The 24,942-nt window shown below is 40.1% G+C and overlaps 1 protein-coding gene across 4 annotated transcripts in view; it reads left to right on the forward strand.

The window, feature by feature from the left end:
- LOC146665302 (pleckstrin homology domain-containing family A member 7-like) overlaps window positions 1–24,942 on the forward strand; it is a 149,516-nt gene that overhangs the window by 109,382 nt on the left and 15,192 nt on the right. For 3 of the 4 annotated variants that reach the window (XM_085412917.1, XM_085412916.1, XM_085412918.1), the window contains exons 7-13: window positions 896–968; window positions 5,498–5,598; window positions 16,244–16,425; window positions 17,671–18,207; window positions 19,608–20,163; window positions 22,378–22,461; window positions 24,803–24,856. In XM_085412917.1, the coding sequence (XP_085269043.1) occupies window positions 896–968; window positions 5,498–5,598; window positions 16,244–16,425; window positions 17,671–18,207; window positions 19,608–20,163; window positions 22,378–22,461; window positions 24,803–24,856 (1,587 nt within the window). Of the gene's footprint in view, window positions 1–895; window positions 969–5,497; window positions 5,599–16,243; window positions 16,426–17,670; window positions 18,208–19,607; window positions 20,164–22,377; window positions 22,462–22,859; window positions 23,103–24,802; window positions 24,857–24,942 lie in introns of all 4 variants that reach the window. The other variant, XM_085412920.1, reaches the window with a different exon arrangement.

A 24,942-nucleotide genomic window follows, 5' to 3' on the forward strand; every position in this document is an offset into this window, starting at 1 on the left:
ATTTCCTTCAGTAACCCAGTTTGATATTTTTCTTGATTTATTTCCTTTGCTTTGGCAATACTGAACACCTGCTGTTAATCACAGACAGCCTGTTACTAGAGACTACTTGTTTATTTGAAGTTATACTTAAAATATCTGTTGTTGGCATCATCCCACTGGGAGATTCTTGGCCTCCGTACAAGACAAACAGTGAGTGATGTTACTATGAAGCAATATTTTAATGACCACACAAAGAGGCATGCCCACACAGTCACACAGACAGTAGCACACTCGCAACTGTGCACACGATCTATTTACTGCAATTACATTATATTTTAATTAGAAAGAAACCCTTTAAAATGCTCTGGGGTGCATGAATGCACACAATTTGAATCCTATTTTGGTGCACATAAATATAAGCACATTGCTATAAATAATTATACACACTGATGCACAGATGTCCACTATCATGGCCAGACTGACATAATGCAGTTTATGCCTTTCATCCACTCACATGCTTGTATTATATGGTCGTAGCATCATACATCTTCAGCCACTGCTGTATCTGCTCAGCTCTTCAAATTGACCTATTTTCAGCCAAAGGACATAAAAGACAAAATGGGCAGTAAAGCACTCATGGCAGACTCAGTGAGCCAGCGAATGAGGACAAATGATCACTCCCTTCCCCCTCTGTCTTTTCTCTTTTCCTTTGCATGTACCCACCTTACTACTGTCCCTCACTTCCCCTTTCTGCATCCTTATTTCTCAGGCTCTTCCTTCCTTTCTCATTACCTCCTCTCTCTTCTTATTTAAGAGCTCTCTAGTCTTGCTTGTTATCTTCTCCAGTTAGTGGTACTTCTCGTCTTATTATTTATGCATTCTTCACTTAAACTCTTTACCTCTCTTTCTTTTTCAGGACAGCTCTGGGATGCGTCTTTGGAAGAGGAAATGGTTTGTCTTGGCTGATTTCTGTCTGTTTTACTACAAAGGTAAGTCTTTGTGGAATGTTAAGTGAAAGTAGTGTGGGATCTGAATGCCCTGTTGTGCCAATAATATTTGATTTGCCAAGAGAGCTCTATAAACTACAGGTTCGTCTTGCTAGTCAATTTCTTTTTGTTTTATATTTGTTTTTTTAATTATTATTCACATTAATATTAGGGGTGCAACGATACACAAAATTCACGGTTCGGTTCGGTTCGATACTTTGGTGTCACGGTTCGATATTTTTTCGATACAAAAAAATGTTCATGCATTTTTAATTTGTCATTTATTAAAATTATAAATATATATTTTAACTCAAAAGTACAGTTTTTAAATTTAACCCTAACCCTTGTGCGTGTTTTTTATTTTGACAGCGAATGCGCACCTGCGGACCACTTATGTGCAGCCCTGGTTATATAGTTCGTCATATTGCAGCCACAGAAATTCTTTTGTCCATGAAACCATAAAGCTGCACTTTCTTTTTGCCTTATAGTCTGATTTGTCATAACTTCTCCGTTTTGTGGTAAGCTTTTCTTTGGCTGTCACTTCTTCACCCTGACCTGTCTTATTTGGCTCAGCAGAACTGAAATGTTTTTACACACTCACTCACATAAGCTCAGCGATTCTCTGCGCGATCAACCTCTCACATGTTTAAGCTTGCTGCGGGAGATTTCACTTGTCATGTTTGCATAGTAAGCTAACAATTAATAAGACGATGTCAGAGGAATTGGTGCACAAATTATCATCACTCACAGATCAGTGCTGTCGCTCTCTATACACAGTTCGCACGATTGCAAAGTGAAAGCAAAAAAACAAGCGCAAATTCAAACGCGACTTCAATATGTCACATTGACAGTGGCTCACCGATGCCAATGACATAATTACCCAGCTACATTTCTGAAAGAATGCAAAAGCATTGACATATATTTTTCCTACAATAGCCCGACGGGCAGGGAAGAGATAGATTTTGGTAGCCCGACTGAAAAAAATCGCTAGCTCCGGGACGTCGGGCTAGCGATATTGCAAGCCCTGTATCTGATTGAGGAATCACTCATCTTTGGAAAAGAGAGTTTATTACAGAGAAATGTCTCTTTCCAAAATAAAAGCTATACTATCCGCTTCTTCTGGGCTATATTCTCAGCAGCATAAGGAGAATCATGTGCTAACAGCTGTCTAAATGACTCGGCTAAAGTTAGTAGCATGCTTGCTTTTTTTTGTCTGCTTCCACTTGTCTTTGCACTAGGATGATGTCGGCGTAAATGTGCAGTCATATTCGTTGTGTTCCCACTAGTGCTTTCAGGTTAATCTCGTTGAAATGACCTTAACGCCACAACACGGCAAATCTCCGTTAACGAGCTACCGCCGATCGCTCCGTGCATGGGGCTAGACGGCCAACACGTTAACGAGCTAACTGCGCTAGCACACTAGTTCACACCAATGTAATTGAGCATTGCATGGCACATCCAACATACTGTTTTACTTTAGTCCATGACTTGCTTACCTTCAGGGTCATACGTCACATGAAAACCAAAATAATTCCAAACGCCAGATCTGAATGAGGGTGGGGGAGGTGCCCTGCGCTCTTCCTTCTGACTATGCTGTCTGTGTTGAGCGCTCAGTGGATCTGCGCTCGACAGTGCAGCCTAGGCGGAGTAGTCGAACACAGATTCACTGAGCGCTCAACACAGACAGCATCGTCAGAAGGAAAATTGATAAAATAAATTACAAATGTTGTATTGTTCGATACATATGCGTACCGAACCGAAAGCACTGTATCGAACGGTTCAATATCGATACGAATATCGTTGCACCCCTAATTAATATGTGTTTTGCATAATAATGCCAGAACTGACATTTATGAAGAATGGAGAAGAGCAAGCCCAAAAATTCCATCCTATCCCAACCCGATGTACTTTGACACTGGGACACAGCCAGCCCAAGCAGGGTGTAAGAAGAAGCAGTTTAAATGAAAAGTTATAATCTGTTAATCCTCAAAAGTTCCTTTTAAGACAAAATAATTGAAACATCATTAAAGGAAATCACACATCATAACTGGCATGCCTCTGCAGCCTTCATGAAGTAGCTTATCTTTGATTCAGTAGCTCGCAGTGTCTCATCCAAACTTTGTAGAACTTGATGCAGACGAGAAAATGGCCATTGCATTAGGCTGTATTATACTCTGCATGTTTCTCTATGGTATTGTTTGAAAAATTAAATGCATAAAATGATACACTTCCGGTGAGGAGAGTTTATTATGAGAGGATGGAAAGATCCACAATCAATGCAAAAGGTTAAAGGACAAAGATCAAAGTAGACTATGACAGTTTTCGGTAAACTGCAGCTGTCAAAGCAGCCAGAAATTCACTTTAGGTGAGCAGTAATCTCTATATCTGTTATGTGGTTCCAACCATTGAACATGTACACACTGCTTACACCGATGCTCTACATCACACACACCATCACAATTGGTCTACCATTCCCTGCTTGTCGCTATCTATCTCTCCACACCATTTTTATCTCCATGGTTATAGCCAAACATTTGGGACACGCTCCTCTGCCTGCTCACCTCGACAGGAGGGTGAAATCAATTCTGTTGTTTTTGTTTTTTCCCTTTTTTCTGTCTTCTCACTCAGTTCAAAGGTTTCTCCTCCCAACATGAGCACACTTGATCTCTCTCTTCAACACGACTTATCTCCTCCCTTTCCTACCCAAACAGTCAAATACGGCTTTGCTATCTTTGTTTTTTATTAGGACTTTTCTTGTTTTGATGATAAATGTCAGAGCTTTTACAGTAAGTTTTTTTTAATACCAACATTATATTTGCATGAAAATACTGACTCCTTAAAACAACATTACGCAATTAAATGCATATATAAAAATGAATTAGCAGTTGCTGAAAATGATTCTCACATCTTTTCTTTGTCATTTTCTTTCTGGGTTTTGATCCGATGGTTATGGGAAAACAAGAATTTGAAAATGCCAAACTGAGTTCTAGAAATTCAGATTATAATTAGAATAAAATAAAATATTAAAACTTCTCAGTATTTTTAACCCTTACCCATCTATGGAAGCCGACTTTACTTTAATAGACTTGTTGCTGCTTACATGAAAAGAAAAGAAAATAGTGGTATTTGTGGGAACAACCTATGAACAACTCTTACTAGACTGAAATGCACAATTTTATTCAGACCCATCTGAGAGTGCAGAAAATCCAGAATCAGTAAGTCTTACGTTTGCACCTGCATGGCCTTTGTCCTTCTTTAATATTGGAGTAAGCTGATGGCACTTGGGATGAAAGACTGGCTGCAGCAAACTGAATCTAGTGATTGCACATCAGTCTCTGGAGGGCTTTGCTGTCACTAAAAATGTGCTCTCCAATAAAGTTCTCAGATTAGAGATGATTATTTAGTTGGTATTGTGCTTTTGCGTTTCCAGCAGTTTTATTGTGTGAGCTGCGTTTGCATTTTGTAAGTAGTCCTTCATGGGAGCAATCTACACACGCATGGTGCTGAGAGCTTCGAAATTTATGCACACTCACACACAAGATAATATTTGTACGCGCTGTTTTCACAAATGACTGTGACTGTGTGCAGGGATCATTGATGAACGAGGCCCCTTTGTTTCTTCCTCTTTTTTCCCCTCATATGTCTTCTGTGGTCTGTTTTCAGTCAAGTCAGTTTTATTTTTAAAGCCCAATATCGCAACTCAAATTTGACTCAAGGGGCTGTACACTGTATGTCATACCCCGCAAAGTGTGTGAGACAGACGTGGCAGAGCAGATAAAAAAGACCCCACTATCTTGCCCACCATTTAGGGAATGTCCCCTTCAAAGGTCCTTGAATTATTTTTAACCAATTACTCCTTTAGCTACAGCGCCGTCTTATCACCTCTCAGCCAAACCGCCCACATACGCAGGTGCTGCATGCACACGCACACATTTTCATGCTATTGCTAAATTTTACGATGTGGTAATCGTCGCACATGGAGACACTGTCCTTACCATACACATTCTAGCATGCTATTACAATATTCAGTGGAAAACAAATATGTGATGAATTTTTGTTTATAAAACACTGCGAAGTGTTTTTGGAGACTTTTTTTTTCTTTGAAGGGTAAAAGTTGAAGACCGTATTGCATCAGTGATGGTTCTTACAAAGGACAGATCTGTGTGTGTGTGTGCATGTGCATGTGCTGACTGTGATCTCAACGTGTAAACTGGACGGGGCAGAGGCTGAGGACAGGCGGCCGGCTGCCAGCTGGAGCAGAGGAGCTTTAACTCTGTGACACTGGCATGCCAGAGTGGTCATTTACTGTTTGGCATACACTGTGGTATGAGTGATGTCATACGAGTTCGTGTTTGTCAGTGTTGTGATACTGGTGGCTGGCAGTGAGGAAATTAGTGGGCTGATGAGTGATATTTATTCTGTCGCTCCTTCCTGTCCTCTATATCTCTTGCCTGTCTTTTTTCCCCCTCCACCTTACCCCGCTGACCTCCCCTCTCTCGTTCTTCTCTCTCTCTTTCTCGCTCTATCTCCAGACAGCAGAGAGGAGTCAGTCCTGGGCAGTATTCCTCTGCCCAGCTATGTCATTTCACCAGTGGGACTTGAGGATCACATCAACCGCAAGTATGCCTTTAAGGTACGCCTCTTTTTGTTATACAGAGTTTTTATCCGATTTTGATTGATGTTTATCTTTTTTCTGTCTTATAGTTGCACTTTTTCTTGGTTCTTGGTTAAAAACAAAACTTGGAATGATTCCCTCTGGGTGTTTCTCATATACTGATGTCCTGTTAGCCAATTAAACCACCAGAACCATCTGAACATTAAAATTTAAGGTGTGTCGGGAAGATAAATTTATTAGACTGTAATATTTTTTCAGCTCTGCCGTGACAGTGTTAAACATGGCCACAAATTGAAAGAGGCATCATGTATAAGGTATTCCAGCTTTAGAAGACATAGATAATGGGTTTTATTCCCACAGGAGCCACTTGAGATAAAACAACCCCTGCTATTTAAAGCACTTTCCAAGAAGTGGTCTATATCATCACCGAGAGCAGTTTGAAATAACAACACAAAAACTGCTTTACTGCAGAAGGCCTGTGTAACACCTGCTGTATGAAAACATACAACATAACTTTATAAACATATTTATTCATATGTTTGTGATCTATGTGTGCAGACACTGTTTTTTTTGTCTGATTGTAAACTTCATAGCAGTAACACGTCTTTGGGTTGAAAACAGAAAGTCAGAGTTTAAATTTGTGTACAGTTAAAATGTTTATTAGATTTTAAATCATGACCTTCTCAAATTGAAATGAAATGAAAATGAAATACAATTCTGTCTCTTTCACAGACTGTTATCTTCCTACAGTAATAACCTGCTAGTGAAGCCACCACTCAGCTTCATTGTGCAGCACTTGCCAGCTGTTGTAGTAATGTCTATTACCACTGATTGTCTGTCTTTATTGAGACAGACAAGCATGTCTGGAATGGCATGAAGCTTTTCTGTTCCCCAAGGCACAAGTTTCTGAGTTAAACCCAACATGTGTAAAATTAAGAGGCTGGATTACTGTACAGCACGCACTGTCCTATACTGCAGGAGGGATTTCCGCACATTTGCAAGAAGATACAGTATATGCACAGGGTTTTTATTTGCTTTTTGTGAACATGGTTAATTGAACTTTTGGTTTATTCTGGGAAGGAACATGTTTTCTTGTCTGTTAAAGACACATTCCTGTGACCAGAGATTAGCAAAAGATCCATAAATTGTTCTTTAGCGAGATATATTTTTAGTCTTTATGCATTGAAATATAATCATTGAGGTGGCTAATGGTCCATTTTATAATGTGTAAACTGGACTGAAGTTAAGCACCTTCTAGTTGAATTGACAGCTGGATTGAATCCTACTGAATGTAATTTACCCCCCCCCCCCCCCCCCCCCCCCAAAAAAAAAAAATAAATAAATTAATAAATTAATAAATAATAAATAAAATTAAATAAATCATGCATGATTTAAATTTGGCAGATTTCGTCTTTCCTCTTTGAGTAAATCTGCATCTCTTCCGGTTTGGCTGCAGTATGAAGATGCTCTGAAGGTTTTTTTGTTTTATTTTGGCTTTTTTTACACGATGATCTTGAACTTGTGTGGAGATCAAACATAATTTTCTCTGTCAAATGAATGAAACAGATGCAGCTCAAATGAAGGACCATTGCAGTTGAAAAGAGTTGGAGACCAAACAGGAGGTTTTCTCTGGAAAGCACCACAGTGTCCAAGCCCAGAGGCTGTGTATAAGCGCAGACGTTTTGCTTTCTCGCACATTCAAGAGGTTGCGCACCATGAATTTATCCCCTAGGGTCAGACTGTCAGTGCCGAGCTCTGCAAAGACCGAGGGAGGATGTTTGCTGCTGAAATGATGCCACACACTGTTGTGCGCTGTTTCACAGCAGTGCCTAAAACCATGTGAGTTTTTTGGCTTTTTCAACACAGTCTTTGCTGACCACCTGCATCGTTTGCTAGATTTGGCTCCCTGCACCTGTGCCCTCTTTCTCCAAATAAAGTTGAAGTTAAATTTCATTCTGACAAAGTAGAGGAGCCTACATTGCAGATTTTCAAGCTCAGATGTTCAGAGCAGGACATCCCAGGAACAATCTAAAAATGGCATTTCTGGAAGCAACGTTAGGCGCACATGGAGATGAACTCGGAAACAAGACTGCAAAGTTTGAATCAACATTTTTGTTTTATTTTTTATTTAACGAATAGATTCATAAAACGTATGATTGCATTGCACATGCTAAAGCTCTGACAGACTAGATGAATAAAGATGTTTACGATACTTTATCCCAAAAGTTTACTGTACTGGAATTTACTATAGCACTGCAGCTTAAAAACATTAAAAACAACATAGCCTGATAAAAATAAATACAATATCACAAAACAAAATAGTCCCAAAATGTAAAAGGTTACACAAAAAGAAATCAATAAAAACAGAAAATGGAAACAAGAGAAGAGTTCAGTAGATCCAAACCTAAATATAATACACTGAGGGAAGATTTTCTGCATTTGTCCTTGTGATAGAAGAGCCCAAACAGATGTAAGACAAAGTGCTCCACTGCCCGTCCAGTAGGCAGTGGGCAGAACAAGTCACCTGTTATTTATCCGAAGGCATTCACTGTAGTCAGTCGTTTTGGAGGAATCCAAACATACCCTGTCTCACCTTAACCAACAGGTGGTGTAGTGGGGGGATAAACCCAGTAAAACCACATTTTACTGTAACTTTTTCTCCATCTTTACAATATTTTCTTGACAAACTGAATCAGTGCATAAGTTAGATGTTAAAAATACATATCAGGAGCCATTTAGTCATTTTGTTTCTCTGCAATTTAAATTTTTTAGACATGCCATAAGGTGTGAAAAAACAGTTTCTCAGGGACACTTGCTAATTGTAATGCACCGTTGCTCATTCTGACGTTATTATCAGAATTTAGGATTCTGTAGAACATATAATTTGCTTCCCCGTGACAGTTATTTCAGCAAACCTAGATTTTAGATGCCAAAGTGAATATTTTTAATAAAACAGGCTCTTGTGTCTGTCTGTTGACATCAGTGATACCGTAACCATTTCACACTTTGCCTCTCAAACAGTGAAAGGTACAGAGTAATAATTATATAGTTAAATAATAATCAATAATAATATATTTAAAACCAAGAAGTCAGTAGTGAGCAAAAACAAAAAGCATATAAAGTACATTGCAGGGTTCTTAATCACCAGAAACGATTAAGATAGGTAGCTAATATGGATTTACATGAAAATGTGTTAAGTTTGTGGTTCGATGCTTTCTCGGGATTATTTTCTGGTTGCCTTGAAATAAAATATTACTTGATACTACTTACTTACAACCTACTGTCTAAAATGAACAAATATATATGTCGTCCTTTTAAACACCAAATATCTGTCCTGATATTGGTCTTAAAACTCCCTTATCAGTTTGGCTCACAGATGAAATATTTTTACCGTGATCTGGAAACCCTAAAGGAAGCCGTGAAGTTCTCCTGCTTTTTTATTTATTCATGATGTTTTCAGCAACCTTAAATCGGCTTATAATATTCTAGTGATGATTTCCAATAGTTCCTTGATGCAGTGATGTGGAAGTGCACCCCAGGTACAGTGTGACGTCACTCTGGCGTATATACAGTTATTCACCCTTTTGAAAACATTGAACTATGCACATAACTTGTTCTGGATGCTGATGAGGTTAAACCGAAGCACTGATACTCAACCTGGTAATAAGTTGGTCTTTAGCACCACTGTTAGTATGTGCGGTCATATGCAGAGTGCCCCACTTCATTAAACACTGCATGCATCACAACATCAAAACAACAACTTTAAAGCAAAAAGAAGACCGCTACCTTCCTGTGCTAGATAATGGTGGGTATTTGATTTGGACTACAGTTTTTGAACTACTACGGTGCTGACTACTAAATCAACGTATACCCATTGGGACTGCACAAATTGTGCCTTCGGGTTCCCACGACAAGTTCCCACCCTACTTTACCCTCCTTCCCCTATTCACTGAATGCTCTTCCCTCTCTTGTTCCCATTGGCTGGCTGCCTGACTGGGACTTCCCTCCCGCCCTGAGAGTGTCGCACCATCCAGTGACAGTCCTCCCATAAATAGGTACTCTATGCTCTCATGTTCTCTCACTTTGCCAGATGTAAGCCTTATATATCCATGTTGTCTGCCTTTGGTGTGGCCTTTTGATTCAGACTGGACAGAATATACAGCAACCTTGTATATTCTTTTGATTTCTGATGCATGTCTTGGTAGTAACATCTTCTTTTGGCTGAAGTTGTTGTTGTCTTTTTCATTTTTTTTCCATCAGTGTTCTCTTATTTAAATTCCCCTCTGTTGTTTTTCCTGTTTCACTTTCGCCTACTTCTTATCGCAGTGTGAATCTTTGTATTTGCCTTATCTGGTTTTGAGCTTATCATTCATCTTTGCGCCCTTCTTGCTTTCTGCCCCATCTGTTACATCGACTGTACCAGCATGCAATCTTTTTTGATAGCAAGGAGAAAAGCTTTATTTGGAAGTCATGTCACCTCAAGTTGTTGTTCCAGTGAGAAAGCGTGGAAAAAGTCATTTTAAAAAGCTGCAAGAAATCTCTTGCTTTAGATGCAGTTTATGTAACCCCTCAGTCACCTAAACGTTACATTTTTTTCTCTCTTCTCTTTAAAACAGCTGCTGTTTAGGGAATCTTTAAAGTAAAGAATAATGTAATAATTTGGCATGCTGCTTGCAGAAACAGTGACATTTCTGAGCCACCACAAGTTCTTGTTTTTTCATTTGGATTTTTTTTTTTGTGTAGATTCAATTTCTGCTGTAGCAAGTTTTGCAGAATGTGCCTTATCAGGAGCTTTGTGGTGCTCTGGCTGATGCTGAGGCTTATCTTTATGAGCACAATGACTCTCTAAATAGTGCCAGAGAGAGACAAAGAGAGGGTGCATGTGTGCGTGCTTTTGGGGTTTGTTTGTTTTTGTTTTTTTGTGAGGGCTGTCCACAGGAATGGGGCAGGCACTATTGTAAGCTTATGTTAGTGCAAGTGGTAAGTGATATTTTCAAGCTGAAGGAGAGAGAAAACAGGAAGGGATAGGAAATGTTTCAAACTGGAAACTATAATAAAGAGAGGAAAGGAATGGATAAGATATGGAGAGGAAGGAAGTGATAGCAGCTATTGGTGGCTGTGAATTGGAAGCAGAAACAAGTAGTGAGAAAATGGTGCTTTATTTATTTAATTTTTAAAAAAATTAATAAAGCACAATTGAACAACATAGTGAAGGAAACAAATTGCCAGAAACACCCTAAACTGAAACCAACTCTCACACAGACACAAACAACAGAGAGGAAAAAGAGGCTGAGCTGTGTATGAACTCGGTGTGTAGGCGTATCGGTCATGCTCTCAGTGCTGAATGACCCACTCAGCATTCCCGTTAAAGCCAGAGACTCCCAGTGTTAATTTAGACTGCTGGGGATGTGTGTTGCATTGTGTCATTATTTGTCATCAGTACTGATGTATCAATAAATGAGGAAAAATTTGAGGCTGGCGATTTGAGACGGGAGTTCTCTCTCCTTTTAAATGTGTACGGTCAGGTAGAAGTTGTGCGCAGAGGATCCACAAAATTAAACCTTTTTAGTTTCTATCATTTATGTTAGAGTCTGAATTTGCTTTCTCCAACATAGTGCCATACAAATGTGTGCCTAAACCTCTGGTCTGCATCTGTGCTCTCTGCATTCCTGCACGTGGCTAAATATCTGACTAGTAGCACAGCCCCCTCTCTCTCATCAAGCAGCCTGTCCCATTGTAGCTGTAAGAGGCCATCTGTCAGAGTGCTGACGGTGAGTGAACAGGCGTGTTTTGACAGCTGCTTCCTGAGGATGCTGTGTTGCTTTCATCAAGATATTTAGCATGTTCTTTGGACATATCTAGAGTTCACATTTATGATGAGTAGTTGTTAAGTAGTTTCCCTGACTGTTTCCTGGCCCCTGAAATGCCTTAACACATCTCCAGTCCTGACAGTGAAAGGCCAGCTGAGCCCTTCACAGTTTACATCTGTGGTTTTCTTCTGGGTAACATCATGGCAAACCTACATATTTTTTTAACCAAACACCGCAGCAAACAAGTGCAAAGGCATCTTTAAAACAAGCAAACCTAATTTGAAATGTTATAAAAAGCTTGATAAAAGCAAAAACATTGCTTGATTAAAATTTGTCTGGGCCACTTCCAGGACTCCTGCTAAGTTTGGATCACTTTGTTAAAGTGTTGTTTAAACCACTTGCAGATACACATTTTCAGTTTCACTTTGGACATGAACCTTATGCAGAGAGAAAACATTGACTTCTGTGTTAAAGGGACTTTTACTTTTATGCCAAGAATATCAAATGTAGTCGGACCTGAGGCCCTGCTAAGGTAAGATCCAGAGGCCAGGGTAGAAATGTGAACAGAAGCATGCTCTTTTTTTTTTTTCTCCCACCTTCCACCACTTCTTTGTTGAGTCGTGTGTAGTTACTGTAATGCCCTGAGGAATATGAAGGTTCATCAAACCAAGTGTCCCGTCATACTGAAAAGGCAAAATCCTTTTGGCTGAACCAATACACTATATAGTTACTCTCCATAGTTGGCACCATGAGCCTCTCCACCCCTTTTGTTGAATAGAGGAAATCTAGCAGCCATTTCGGATTCATGAGTTCAAGTGGTCACAGCCACACTTCCAAGGAGCAATCTAAAAATAGTTGGAGCACTAGAAGCTGTGAAGAGACACACAATGACCTTAAAAGAAAAATATTTTCAATCTGGTGTGCTTTTTATTTTTTAATGAGTAGAGACATGAAAAATTTTGATGGCACATTTTAAATGAATGATGTGACCTGTGGTGAAAGGGTGGCAGGATTCTTTTTGTAGTCTGCATCTTTTAATTGTTTCTTTACATATAGATCAGCTGTACTGAATGCAAATGCTTGGATATAGCACATTTATATTGTTTTATACAGTTTACTGTTTTACACTATGGTCTGAGATGTTTGTACTAGTTACAAGGAGATTACTAAAGATGAGCTAGGGTTTCTTTATTGGTAAATCTGATTATTTTTCCATTCGTTGATATAGTATTTGATCTCAGAAATGTCAGTGACATACAAAAACATTACCATTCAAAGAGTAATGGATAATATTATTTTTTATTTTAGCTTTTTGAGACTTTTGAGTCTTGTTATGATAGGACACGATAGCTGTCCTAGATGATCCAGTCTGGGGAAATCATAGTATTTTTTGGACCATAAGGCGCACCATATTATAAGGTGCACTGCTGATGAACGGGTCTGTTTTCATACATAAGGCGCACCAGATTATAAGGCGCATTAAGCGAAACAAAACAGTCAGATAAGTCAAACGTTACTCAACTCATTCTTCTTGCTTCCTCCACTTCCGTACCATTGATTCATTAATGTTGAATTCTCTTGCAGCTGCTCTATTCCAATGTTGTTGCAGTACTTTAATTAATAACCTCGTATCGTGGATGGATTATCTCAGTTGTTCTCCTGACTGAAGTTTGGTCCATTTACAGCATCCTGCCATGCGATTGCATTTGTCCCTAACCATCGGGAACCCTCACGTTAACTTTTATTGAGTGGATAAAAGTTAGCGTTCATCCTCCAGCTTCAGTTTATGTTATGCTAACATAGCTGTGTCGCTAGTGATCACGTATCACATCATTATGTACCAGCTAGCCCAACTTCAATAACCCTACAAACATCACTGCTGTTTAGTTTCCCGTCTTCATTTATGTTGGAAGTGACAGCAGAGCTGTACGTTTTAATCTTTTCAGAAATCTCTCAGTCAGAACATGCTATATCATGTTTAGGTGGAAACTAGTGCGCTAACTTCCTGCTAACTTCTAACTTGGTTAAATTTAATAAGTCCTGTTTTCATGGATACCTGGATGTTAAACTTAATTGTTACACCTGGTAAAGCAGCAACACTGATCATTTTATTAAAGATGAAAGAATTTAGACAGTTTTTAACTCTCAGTGACGCCGCAGTGTTCGTTTGACTTAGGGACCTGAAACAGAATTTGAAACCGGATTATTCCGCGAGGCTCCTGACTACGGTAGCCTTACTGCTCCGACAATCCATCAAGCAGTGCGGCTTCATAGCTTGCCAAAGTCATACTAAAGCATTTTTGACAGACTTTTGAGTGCCGTGTACAACATAAAATCCGTTCGAGGTCAGTAAGCACAACCAGAATTCATACATAAGGCGCACCGAATTATAACGTGCACGGTCGATTTTTAAAGGATTAATTAAAGGATTTTAAGTGCGCCTTATAGTGCGGAAAATAGTACTTTTTTTTTTTTAGTCCTTGTCACAATGAGAAAAAGTCACCCACAAAATCATCTATCACATGTTTTACTTAATTGATCATCCCATATGTCAAAGGATAATATGTATTAGCTCAGCAACCATAATCTGTAACCTTCATGATGAGGGCATTATCAGCCTCTCACCTCCATACAGTCCAAATAAGGTTTCCTCAATGCGTAGCCCATCCATACCCCTCCCTTGTTTCCATTTGCCTAAAGCTCATGAAAGTGTTTGCTTAGCTGCCAGGTTATTGATTCCTGTGTGCATCAGGTGTGGAATGCGGTTACCTCCCCGATCTTCAAATATGTAGCAGCATCAGGGTCAAGCCCACACTTTAGCATAGTGACTAGAATTATATTCCAAGTTATTTTTGTCGTGCTTCGCTGCAGCTGCCGAAATGAGCTTGTTTAAGCTGGAGTGCAGAGGGGAGGTGAGTTCACATGTTGTGCGTCTGTTTGTGTGCGTCTGTTTGCCAGGGTTTATTTAGAGTTTATATTAACAGGGATATAACAGCAGGACTGACAGTCTGTTTTATTCATGAGCGTGTTAAGTGTGTACATTAAACAGCCAGCATGGGAGCGATGCTTTGTGTGTTCCCGACTGTCACGCTGTAATACAAGAATGCAAGGATTACATTCATTTTATCACATTATAAACAGAGTAAGAAAATCTCTGAGAAATTCTGTGGATCCCACACACTGCTCTATCCTGCCTTCATTATTCAGACAGTGGATTGGGACAGGGAGGACTGGCTAATTACTTTAAATTAAAATGCATCTGTTGTTGAGTGGGTGCTCTCATTTGTCTTCCAGTCCCAACTACTGAAACACTGCAGGAAGGAAAGGGAAAAGTAGGACATTTATAGAGCTGTGCTCAATGGAGTGCAGCTCACTTAAAAGGAGCTCTAATAACCCCACATTTACACAGAGATCTTTATTGAGCATACTAAACACTTAGACTTCTTTAATTAAAAACTGCCTTACTGATACACTGTTCATTGAATTTAAGGCCGGTCTGCTTCTTTGATGCTATATTATCCCATTGCTGACGATTGCTGGCAAATTACAGTATCAGTGACATAATGTTTAGTTATTTAGCAAAAATATCCTGTGAGTGTGTATTATAGATGAATTATCAAACAGTACTTGGCTTAAGCATTTCTAGTCTTTCCTTGGGTTTCATAGTTCAGCAAAACTTTGGGATTTGGCAGGAGAGGCAGAGATGCTAACTTCCATTCTGATGGTATTCTCAGTAGACCTCAGTGCAGTGCAGCCAAGAACATGTTGATTTTTGAGTAAAGAAAAAAAAATCATTTTTACTTTGACTAAAAAAGAAAATCCTCCCTTTTATGCACTTACTGTGGTAGTGCTGGTATTACTGCTGTCTCCTCCTACACAAACAGATAGACCTGCTGAACATAACTATTCTGCATGTGTTTTCTAGGGCGCAGTAAAGGGGAAATGTAGGCGATATCTGCAGACAAATTATTTAGAGATGCATTAAATGATTTTAGGGCTATTTGGGGAAGTGGAGCAAGCTGAGATATCACCAAGTTTGGAGTTACTATAGTGTAGGTTGAGGCACGGAGCAGCACTCATGCTTACAGCTGTGCTTTTAGCTGCTTTTTTTTTTTTAACGAGTCCAATTATTCATTCACCTTTGGTTCTATTTCTTTCCTGTGTAATTTTTGAGAGAAATATCAAACTCTCTAGCTGTTAAATGCTCACCTACATTTGAACAGCTGCAGACTTCACTGTTTGGTCTTTAGACTGAAGCTACATTAATCTAATCTAATAATTAAGTGAATGTGAACTAATATCCTTTTAAATTTTAAAGGTATATAAAGATATATTCATTTTAAATTTGTCAGTGCTAAATATAATAACTCAGTAGACAACTGCTTTTTCTTTGCAGAACACTGTGATTTATGGACCTGTCTTGTCAAGCACCTTATAAAAGCTGTTGTATTTTTACTGTTGTGGAAAAGGAAATAGGAAGAAAAAAAAGGTTCAAATGGGGACAGGTTCATGAAGAAAATTTGGGGTTAGGGATCTTTGCCCTGACACTAACTTTTTGTTTTTTTTGTGTTCCATCATAGCACAGTATCTTTCCTCTCATTGCTTGAAGGTTGTGCCTTTGTGGGTTGTAACTGGCTGGCGTTATTGTCTCTGTATTTCTGCTGTGTGATTTCCTTCATTCGCTCTTTCTGTACTGGTCAGTGCTTATGTTGCCCTTGATGTTGTTTCTCTTGTTGGACAGCATGATATCCCCCTGTCTCTCGGACTTGAAACCCATCTGGCGCTCTGTCTCTCAAGTAATGTCTGTGCCCCTCTGACCACTACTTGACCCAGCCTCCTTTCTCTTCCTACAGGCTAGCCACACTGGTATGCGCTCGTACATTTACAAGCAGACCTCTGTGATTGGCTCGCAGGCGGAGCACACTGGGATGCGAACCTATTACTTCAGTGCCGACACCCAAGAAGACATGAACACCTGGCTTAGGGCCATGAACCAGGCCACGCTGATGCAGAACCACAGCGATGCAATGATCAGGTCATTATTAACATTATTCATCTCATTTTTTTTCTTTTCCCAGATGAATACAGTCCTATAGTTTAAATAGGAATGTTGTCATTCGCAATTTGAGACATGCTGTTTTTGCACTGTGTTGTCTTTTATCATACTTAAAGATTCACAGAATAATTTAAAAAATGTCCTGCTCCACTCCTGCTTCTCCAAAATATGATGAATTTGTTTGTAATATTAGTATCATTCAAAAAATACATTCTGATTGCTGATGTGGGTGCTTTTTTTTTTTTTTTAACAAACAGCAGCTTCCTTCATGAATTATTAATATGTTTACGAAGGGCAGAGATCAAATAAGTCCATCATTCACAAGCAACCTCAGATACCCGCTGCTGGCACCTCTTTATTTTCATTATCTTGTATTTTACTTTGGGGGCAGTCCCACAAGACTACACTAGTTGTTTGTGAATAACAGAAGGGAAACGTAGCTGAAGACAGCTTCCAGATGGGAATTTCTTTAACCTCTTTTTCACCCATTTCCAGTGTTTTTAGAAGCTAAACTAAAAGTACTGTGACTGCATGCTTAAAGTACTTTTTAAAGGCTTTCATCTGCAGTATGCAAAAAAATTATTTTCATTGCAAATGGATGGAATGCACAGCTAGCAACACTATATTTAGCACAGTCCACAGTAATGAGGAGAAACAACTCACTGTAGTGCTACTGTAATTCATTCTGATATGTTTAGATGTGAGCCATTGACGGGGACAGTATCACCTGGGCTTGTCTGAACACCTCTTTAAAACTAAACTAACTATGACTTGGTGTGCCGGAGACTGGCCTATTTCTTCTGGCTGAGTGCTTTGTTTACATGGGATTTCATTAATGTGGTTGAAATAGAGATATGGTTACCAGGCTTTGAGTGTCATCTGTTTGCTTTGTGACTTCTTTGGTCTTTGCCTGCTCATAAAGCTAAGGATTCTGAGGAAAAGTTTCCCTTTCATGTGGTAGTCACCATCTAGTACAAATTGAGTTCACTACAACAGAAAAGAAGATTAAAATGCTAGAACTCTGGCTTATAACGTGTACGGGGTATCCGTGAAATGAAACGAAACAGACTTGGTTGTTATTGAGGAGGAGCCACTGCAGTCCTTCAAAAAGCCTGAGGAACAAAACTGCTATCCGAATTACAGATATTGTTAATTACATTGTTAAGGGTATAAGAGTGTAAAATGACAGCATTCATTGATTTTTGCCATCTCCACTCTCCACAGACCAGCTGATAAGTTGTCGCAGCAGGCTGTCCCACAGACAAACCATGTAAGCCACCACAAGACCAAGACTTTCGATTCTGAGACAACAAGACAGATGATTCATGAGGTTCTCCTGGAGCCCATACACCGTGACGCAGAGGAGCGTTGCAGCTTTCACAAAGACTCTCCTGCCACCATCATGTTGGATCCCCCCATAGGAAGCACTGGCCTAGAAATGGACACGCACACTTCCCTCCCATCTAATCCCGCACCCTCTGCCGTACCACAGCCAGATCACATTTCGGCTTCAGCGCCTGTGTCCAGGGTGCCGTCCCGTGCTCCGTCACGAGCCGCTTCGACTTTGCCCTCCAGCATTTGCACAAGAAATGGCCTGGTCTCCACACCCAGCCCCATACTGGAACCCAACGGCATCGCAGCAGGGACGTATCAAAGGGCCCCAGAGCCACCTGCTAATAACACACAAAAGCACGCTCAGAGGAGAAGTACCCTTGAGCAGGTGGAGCAGTGGGTCAAAGTACAGAAGGCTGAGTACAAAGGGTAGGTCATTGCAATATACAAAAATGGTTTTTTTTCTTTCCAAACAAAGTTACAGAGTGCTTCACAGAACAAGATGGGAAACAAACAACAAATAAAAAATTTAAGAACAGATAAAAGTGAAACTTTATAAGGTATCAGAATGCTGGCAGCACAAGGAGATGAAAGTGAGAGATAAAGCCAATTTAAAAAACAAACAAAAAAAACAGGTGAATTAGCAACAGATATGAAAAATTAAAGTACATTAAAAATTATCACTAGGAGAATAATAATAATAATAATAATAATAATAATGGATACTTTATTGATCCCCATGGGGAAATTACTTGTTTTTCTCTGCATTTGACCCATTCACTCAGTGAAGCAGTGGGCAGCCCACTAAGCAGGCGCCCGGGGAGCAGTGTGTAGGGACGGTACCTTGCTCAGGGGTACCTCAGGGTAGCCGTTAAGTGGATTCGAACCGCCGACCTTCCGATCATGGGGCGACCACTTTACCTACTGAGAAGATGATAAAACAGCTATGAAGGTGAAAGTGGAGGCACAGAAAAAGCCTGCTTATGAAGAATATGTCTTTAAGAGGGATTTAAAAGATGATAGTGAGCTCCCCTTGAAACCGTCTCCTCAGATTGTTCCAAAGAGTGGGTGTCCTGATCGAAAAAGTCTGATTACCCTTGGTGCTCAGCCAAGGTTGTGTGATGGGCAGCAGAGCTTTAGGTAAGGGCTTAAGGCTATGACCAGGAGCGTATGGTGTCGGAAGATCTGAAATGTACTTTGGTGTGAGCCCAGAGCGAACCGTAAAAATCAACACTAAATTCTCATAATTAAAACCTTAATTCTAAAATTAATGGGTAACCAATGAAGAGAAACTAAAACTGGAGTGACATGTTCTCTTTTTTTGGTTTAGTAAGAAGTCTGGCTGCATTTTGGAACAGCTATAAGTTGGTGTAGTCTTTGTAGCTTAAACATGTAGAATAAATTGCAATAATCTAACAAAGAGGAGATAGAACCATGTATGACCATCTTTACAATTGTTTTAGATGAAATCGAGCTGATCTTACGTCTCCTAATCTGCATAAAATAAGACTGGACAACTAAAACAACAAGCTTGTTTGACCTGAAGTGGTTGTTAAAAGTCACCCCAAGGTTTTTACAGTATTGGCCAAACTTTACAGATATACAGCTCAGGTGTAAGGAGGCAGTGTGCCAGTAACATTTACTTCTGTATGTATAGTTGTCTGGCATCTGCATAGGAGATAAAACTCACACTGTGCCTTCAAATGACGAACCTCAGGAGTAACGAATAAAGTATAAGTTTATATCAAATTAAGTGCTAATGATGTGTCAATGTTGCCTTTTTGCCCTTAGAAGTAGCCTAATGTTTTCTTGCTGTTTCTACTTAACAGTGCCCCATCCAGAGAGAACACCCTCCCTCGTCGCACACCACCAACGCAACACAAGTACACCTCCATCGACGCCTACCAAACCCTGCCAAAAACTCCTCGCCAAAGTCCCCCACCTGGCCGACTCGGCGAGTACAAGTATGCCCAGGACCGCCTGAGTCACTTTCGCCTGACCCCAGATCAGGGGGGCCCGGCGTCCAACACTGTCTGGCAACTGTATGAGTGGCAGCAGCGCCACCAGTACCGTCACGGCAGCCCTACCGCACCGCTTTACACCCCGGCCCCAGAGTATCCATTTGGCCCCCGCCCACCATCTACTGTGCCTCCCTCCTCTTCAGCACCTAGGTCAGAGGGCTCTCCTCGCTGTGTCTCAGTACCACCATCATCAGCAGACATACCTCCACCAGGCCCTCCTCCTGGTATCAGCCGAACCCTGTCCCCCGCACGGAGGCCACACACGCCGGCTGAGCGGGTGACAGTCAAGCCTGTGAGTGATATATCCGTGTTGAACATCCCCTTCACTGTTTCCCCTCGCAGGACCAAATCACAGCTGTTTAAGGTAAGATAACCCAGCTGCCATACTGTTTGTTATAGTGCTTCAATGTTGTTATAGTTTTTAGGTTTCAGCTTTCATGTTTACAGTGCAGATTGTCCAGATTGTCATGCCTTATTCCAAAAATGAATTAAATTATTTTCTACATACAATACCCTAAAGTTTGCTTGATATTCTTGTAAAAAAAAATTTGCCATGACACTCAAACATAAGCTCAGGTGCATTTTGTTTCGACTGATCATCAGTCAGATGTTTCTACAACTTGACTGGAGTCCACCTGTGATAAATTCAGTTGATTGGACATGATTAGGAAAACAATATAAGGTGCAATACTTAACAGTTAATGTCAGACCACAAACCAGCCCATGGAGTCCAAAGAATTGTCTGTAGACATCTGAGACAGGATTGTATTGAAGCACAGATCTGGGGAACATTACTAAAACATTTCTGCAGCATTGAAGGCTCAATGAGCACAGAGGCCTCCATCGTCTGTAATTGGAAGATGTCTGGAACTACCAGTATTGTACTACCAGCATGGCCAGTCTGAACGATCAAGGCAGAAAAGCTTAGACAGTGAAATAAAGAAGAACCTGATGGTCACTCTGCAAAGCTCCAGTGTTGCTCTGTGGAGAAGAGAACCTTCCAGAACGGCAGCCATTTTTGCAGGACTCCGCAATCAGGCTTTTATGGCAGTGTGGCCAGACTGTAGCCACTCCTTAGTAAAAGCCACCTAACAGACTCTCAGACAATGAGAAACAAAATTTCTGGTGTGATGAAACAGACTGAACTCTATATCCTCAATACCAAGTATCGCATTGGGAGGAAATCGGGCGCAGCTTATCATAATAATCATCCCTAGAGTGAAGCATGGTGGTGGCAGCGTCATGATGTGAGGATGTTTTGATGTGGGAGACTAGTCAGGATGAAATGCAGATAAATGATGAATGCAGCATTTCATAGAGGCGTCCTTGATGATGACCTGCTCCAGAGTGTGCTGGATCTGACTGGGTTGAAGGTTCATTTTCCAGCAGGACAATGAACCAAGATAGCCAAGCCGAGATAACAAAGGAGTGTCTTAGAGAGCAGTCTGTGAATGTCCTTGAGTGGCCTAGCCAGAGCCCAGCCCTGGAGATATGTGAAAATGGCTGTGCACTTGACAAGAGAAACTGCCCAAAAATAGGTGTGTCAACTTTGTAGCATCACACTCAAAAAGACTTTAGGCTGTAATTGTGGCTGTAGTTTCCAGATACAGTATAATTAATGCATGAAAGAGAAAGGATAACATTAATAATGTCCAGGTTCCTTTAGGCAAAGTGGTGATACTGTGCACAGAGAAGTGTCCACACACACTGTGAAAATTACAGGCAGTTCTTAATCAATGGAATGAGATTAAAACTTTACATAACGGGGAAGAAGCACTGTTTTTTGGCGTCATAATTACATTTTAGGCAGTTAGCTTACACTCTCTGAATCATCTTATGATACCCAAATCCCCAGATGCACAAGATTTAATCACATAATAATACAAGAAAAAGGGAAAAAAAGAGAAGTATTCCAAAGCAATGTTGTGATGTACGAGGGTTATGTTCTGTAATGATAGCTTGTGTAGATGTTCTTGATTAGGATGACAGTACACAAACTACTGTTACAGCTTCTGTTGCATATATTGATAAATGTATTTCATCTAATTCTTACTTCCAAGATTGCACCATTGTCTGATTTTCCCCCCTGTTAAATGCAATATCAGTTAGTTTTGTATTCAGAAAAGTGTTAGTCATTCTGAACATCGTAGGCACATGTTGGAACTGTGCCTCATTGTATCCTCACTCACTCAAAAGCAGACTTGAAACGTATACATTATACATTGTTGACAACACATTTTCTCACTTATTCAAAGCATGTAAATGAACATCTGCCCATTTGTGTGTGAATACACCACTTTTAATATAGAGTGAATAATGATGGATAATTACATCCACACACATTTTGCCCTGAGATTTAAAAAAATTACAGCATTTCGATGTTGAGATCCAATCAAACATTGCATCTTCTAAAACAAGACTTGTGGCATTCTGCATTCACTCTTGTTCTAGAAAATAGCGTCTAGAGTAAGACTGCATTGAATCTGTAATAAATATTTAATATGAATGAAGTCTTATATGAAATTTTAATCTTACTTCTTCAAACAGTCTACATGAATGCGTTGTCTGTGTGTTATAGGCTGCTACTGTTGAGAGACGATCAATGCCTCCGTCCGGCTACATCACTCACACAGTCAGTGCACCCAGCCTTCATGGCAAAACGGTAAGTTTCTCAAATAAACATATGAAATGTGAATGTGAATTTTAAAGGTTGTATAAACTTGTTGTTTATACATAGCTTTTCCATCTCAATAAGTCAGTGACTCGGGGAATATTTCTCTGCTATGAGTGAATTTTGATTGCTATAAACCAGTCATTAATAAGTCTTTTTTTGTTGTTGTTCTTGACCAGTTGGCAGTAGCCTATGTTGTTGTCCTCCTGCCTTTTGTTTCAGCACCATTCATCCTCCTTATTTTAGCTGCAAATTAGCCATCGACTAAACAATTTGCCAATTAGTTGTGTGAAGTGACCTATAGTATTTAAAGAAGAGCAGTCTGAACGAAGCTTTTGTGCTTAGTATTAAGATTTGCTAGATTGAATCTCTTGTGATGCATGTGACAGCCCGAGGAGCTCACTCTGCTCCTTATTCAGCTGCGTCGCCATCAGGCCAAGATGGCTTCCGCACGTCAGCAAACGTTAGCCCAGCTCCAGCGGCTCAATGGTCCCAAAGATCCTTTCCAACACAACCACCTCTTCAGTGCTACCACCACTAGCACCAGTCCCCTCCTCAGCGCCGGCCCCTCTCCCGTGTCCCATGTTGGACACATGGGCCTCTCGGCATCACTTGGCCCTTGCAACACCCAGGTGGGGGCTAATGCGGCACGCCTGCCTGTCTGCCCCTCATTTTACCAGGGACTCATAGAGGTTGCCACTAAAAATTGTGCAGGGCTGCATTAGTCTTAAATCATGAATACCATTTCAGTTTTATAGCTTATTTTATACACATAACTCTTTAATTTGTTCCTAATGTAATGCATTATTAGCATTTTCTGGCTCAATATTTATGCGCATTATTTATACCACTGTGCAAGGTAGGGTCAGTCAGTTTGTCTGTGGGAGGAAGCTGAGGTATCCAGAGAGAACCTGCACAGGTACAAAAAGGTTCTGGGTTTAAAATTCAAATCCAGAACTGCTTTTTTGTGTGTGCTAGGAATCAGACCACAGTGTTGCCCTGTAGAAAACAATCCTAATTAAGATAAGTGGTCACAGTACTGGTTTACAAAAAAAAGTAATGCATTGGTGGTGATTTCTTTGGTCACTGTAAAGTCTCTTTTAGAGTGTTGAAAACCTTTGATCTTTAACAAGATTTTGTGAAAATAACCTTTTGATTTTGCATTCAAATTTCTGTAAGTAATCTTAGTCACCAGTTCATCCTGGCATTTTCTCTTGAGACACCACAAGGTCAGGTGGTAATTTTCAGAAAATCTATTTTTAAAGTGCCTATGAGTTTCTATTTTATAACTTCAAGTGAAGTTCTCTACAGTGAAAGCAGCTGCATTTCTCCAATCCTAAGTAATTTTTGTAACCCTCCTCGTCCTGCGATCACGCAACACCAAGTCTGGATGCTGAGTGATTGTGCTTTTCACACTTGAAACCCAAAAACATTAATACACAGGTTATACAGTATCGCATCAGCTTATAGTCTCAAACACACCATCTTCTCAAGGGTATTATACTGCCTAAAAATACTTTCATTGAACTGAGGCTTTCAGTGTTCACCGATACTCATATCTCTTACTTCCATTCACATCTAAACAGTCTTTATACTGTATTGAAAAGTTACCAACTGTAAAAACATATAAAATCTGAAATGGTGATCAAGAAAACTCAGATGATGAATGAAGCCCAACCAAAAGACTCAATAAGATCCTAGTATCCTTATATTAGTGGCAACTTCTACTTTAAAGTTCCTTTGCTTAGCATCGAGAACCATCTGCCTCTTGTCCATGTGCTGTTCTTGGCTGGTCAGTTTCCATGTCGTGCTTCTACTGATACTGTTCATGGCATGTTGTGTTGCTCTCTTTTCGACGTCCACAAAGCCATCCCATGCTTTAGCAAACTGGCAACCTGTGGATGTGTTGTTCAGCTTGGTCCTCTGATGCGTGAGTCTTATTTTCGGCTGTATAGAAGTTTGCTTCTTCTACTTCTTGCTTCTATTTTACTTTTGAGTGGCACGTACGGGCTGAATTCAAAGCTGAATTCAACAATATCTCAAGATCTTCTACTTCTTCTAAGAGATCTGGTTTCTGCTCGTCCTGTGATGATTGCAACTTCTCTGATCATGAAATAAATGAACACATTTTTACTGTGTGTCTCAGTGTATTGTGGTGCATGTGTGCGTAGACATATAACAGCAAGTCACACACATCATATTTGATACCAAAATCTCCCGGGATGCAAAATTAATAGTTTCTGTTGCTTCTATAGATTGATGTTTCAGTGGATTGTTTAGTGCCTGTTGGCACACATCAGTAATCCAAGCTTGCATATTTGTCATCTTCTAGGCTGATGACACCTATATGCAGCTGAAGAAGGACTTGGAGTATCTGGACCTAAAGGTGAGAAAGATAATGATGGACAAAGTTGATCACCTGATTCCCGTTAGCTATTTTAATGAATCTTTTCCTTTACTTTAAGTGTTTTT

Source organism: Rhamphochromis longiceps, linkage group LG7 (assembly GCF_057381845.1).
Source record: "Rhamphochromis longiceps isolate RC_006_pf linkage group LG7, R_longiceps_female_GT1.1, whole genome shotgun sequence".
Classification (NCBI taxonomy): domain Eukaryota; kingdom Metazoa; phylum Chordata; class Actinopteri; order Cichliformes; family Cichlidae; genus Rhamphochromis; species Rhamphochromis longiceps.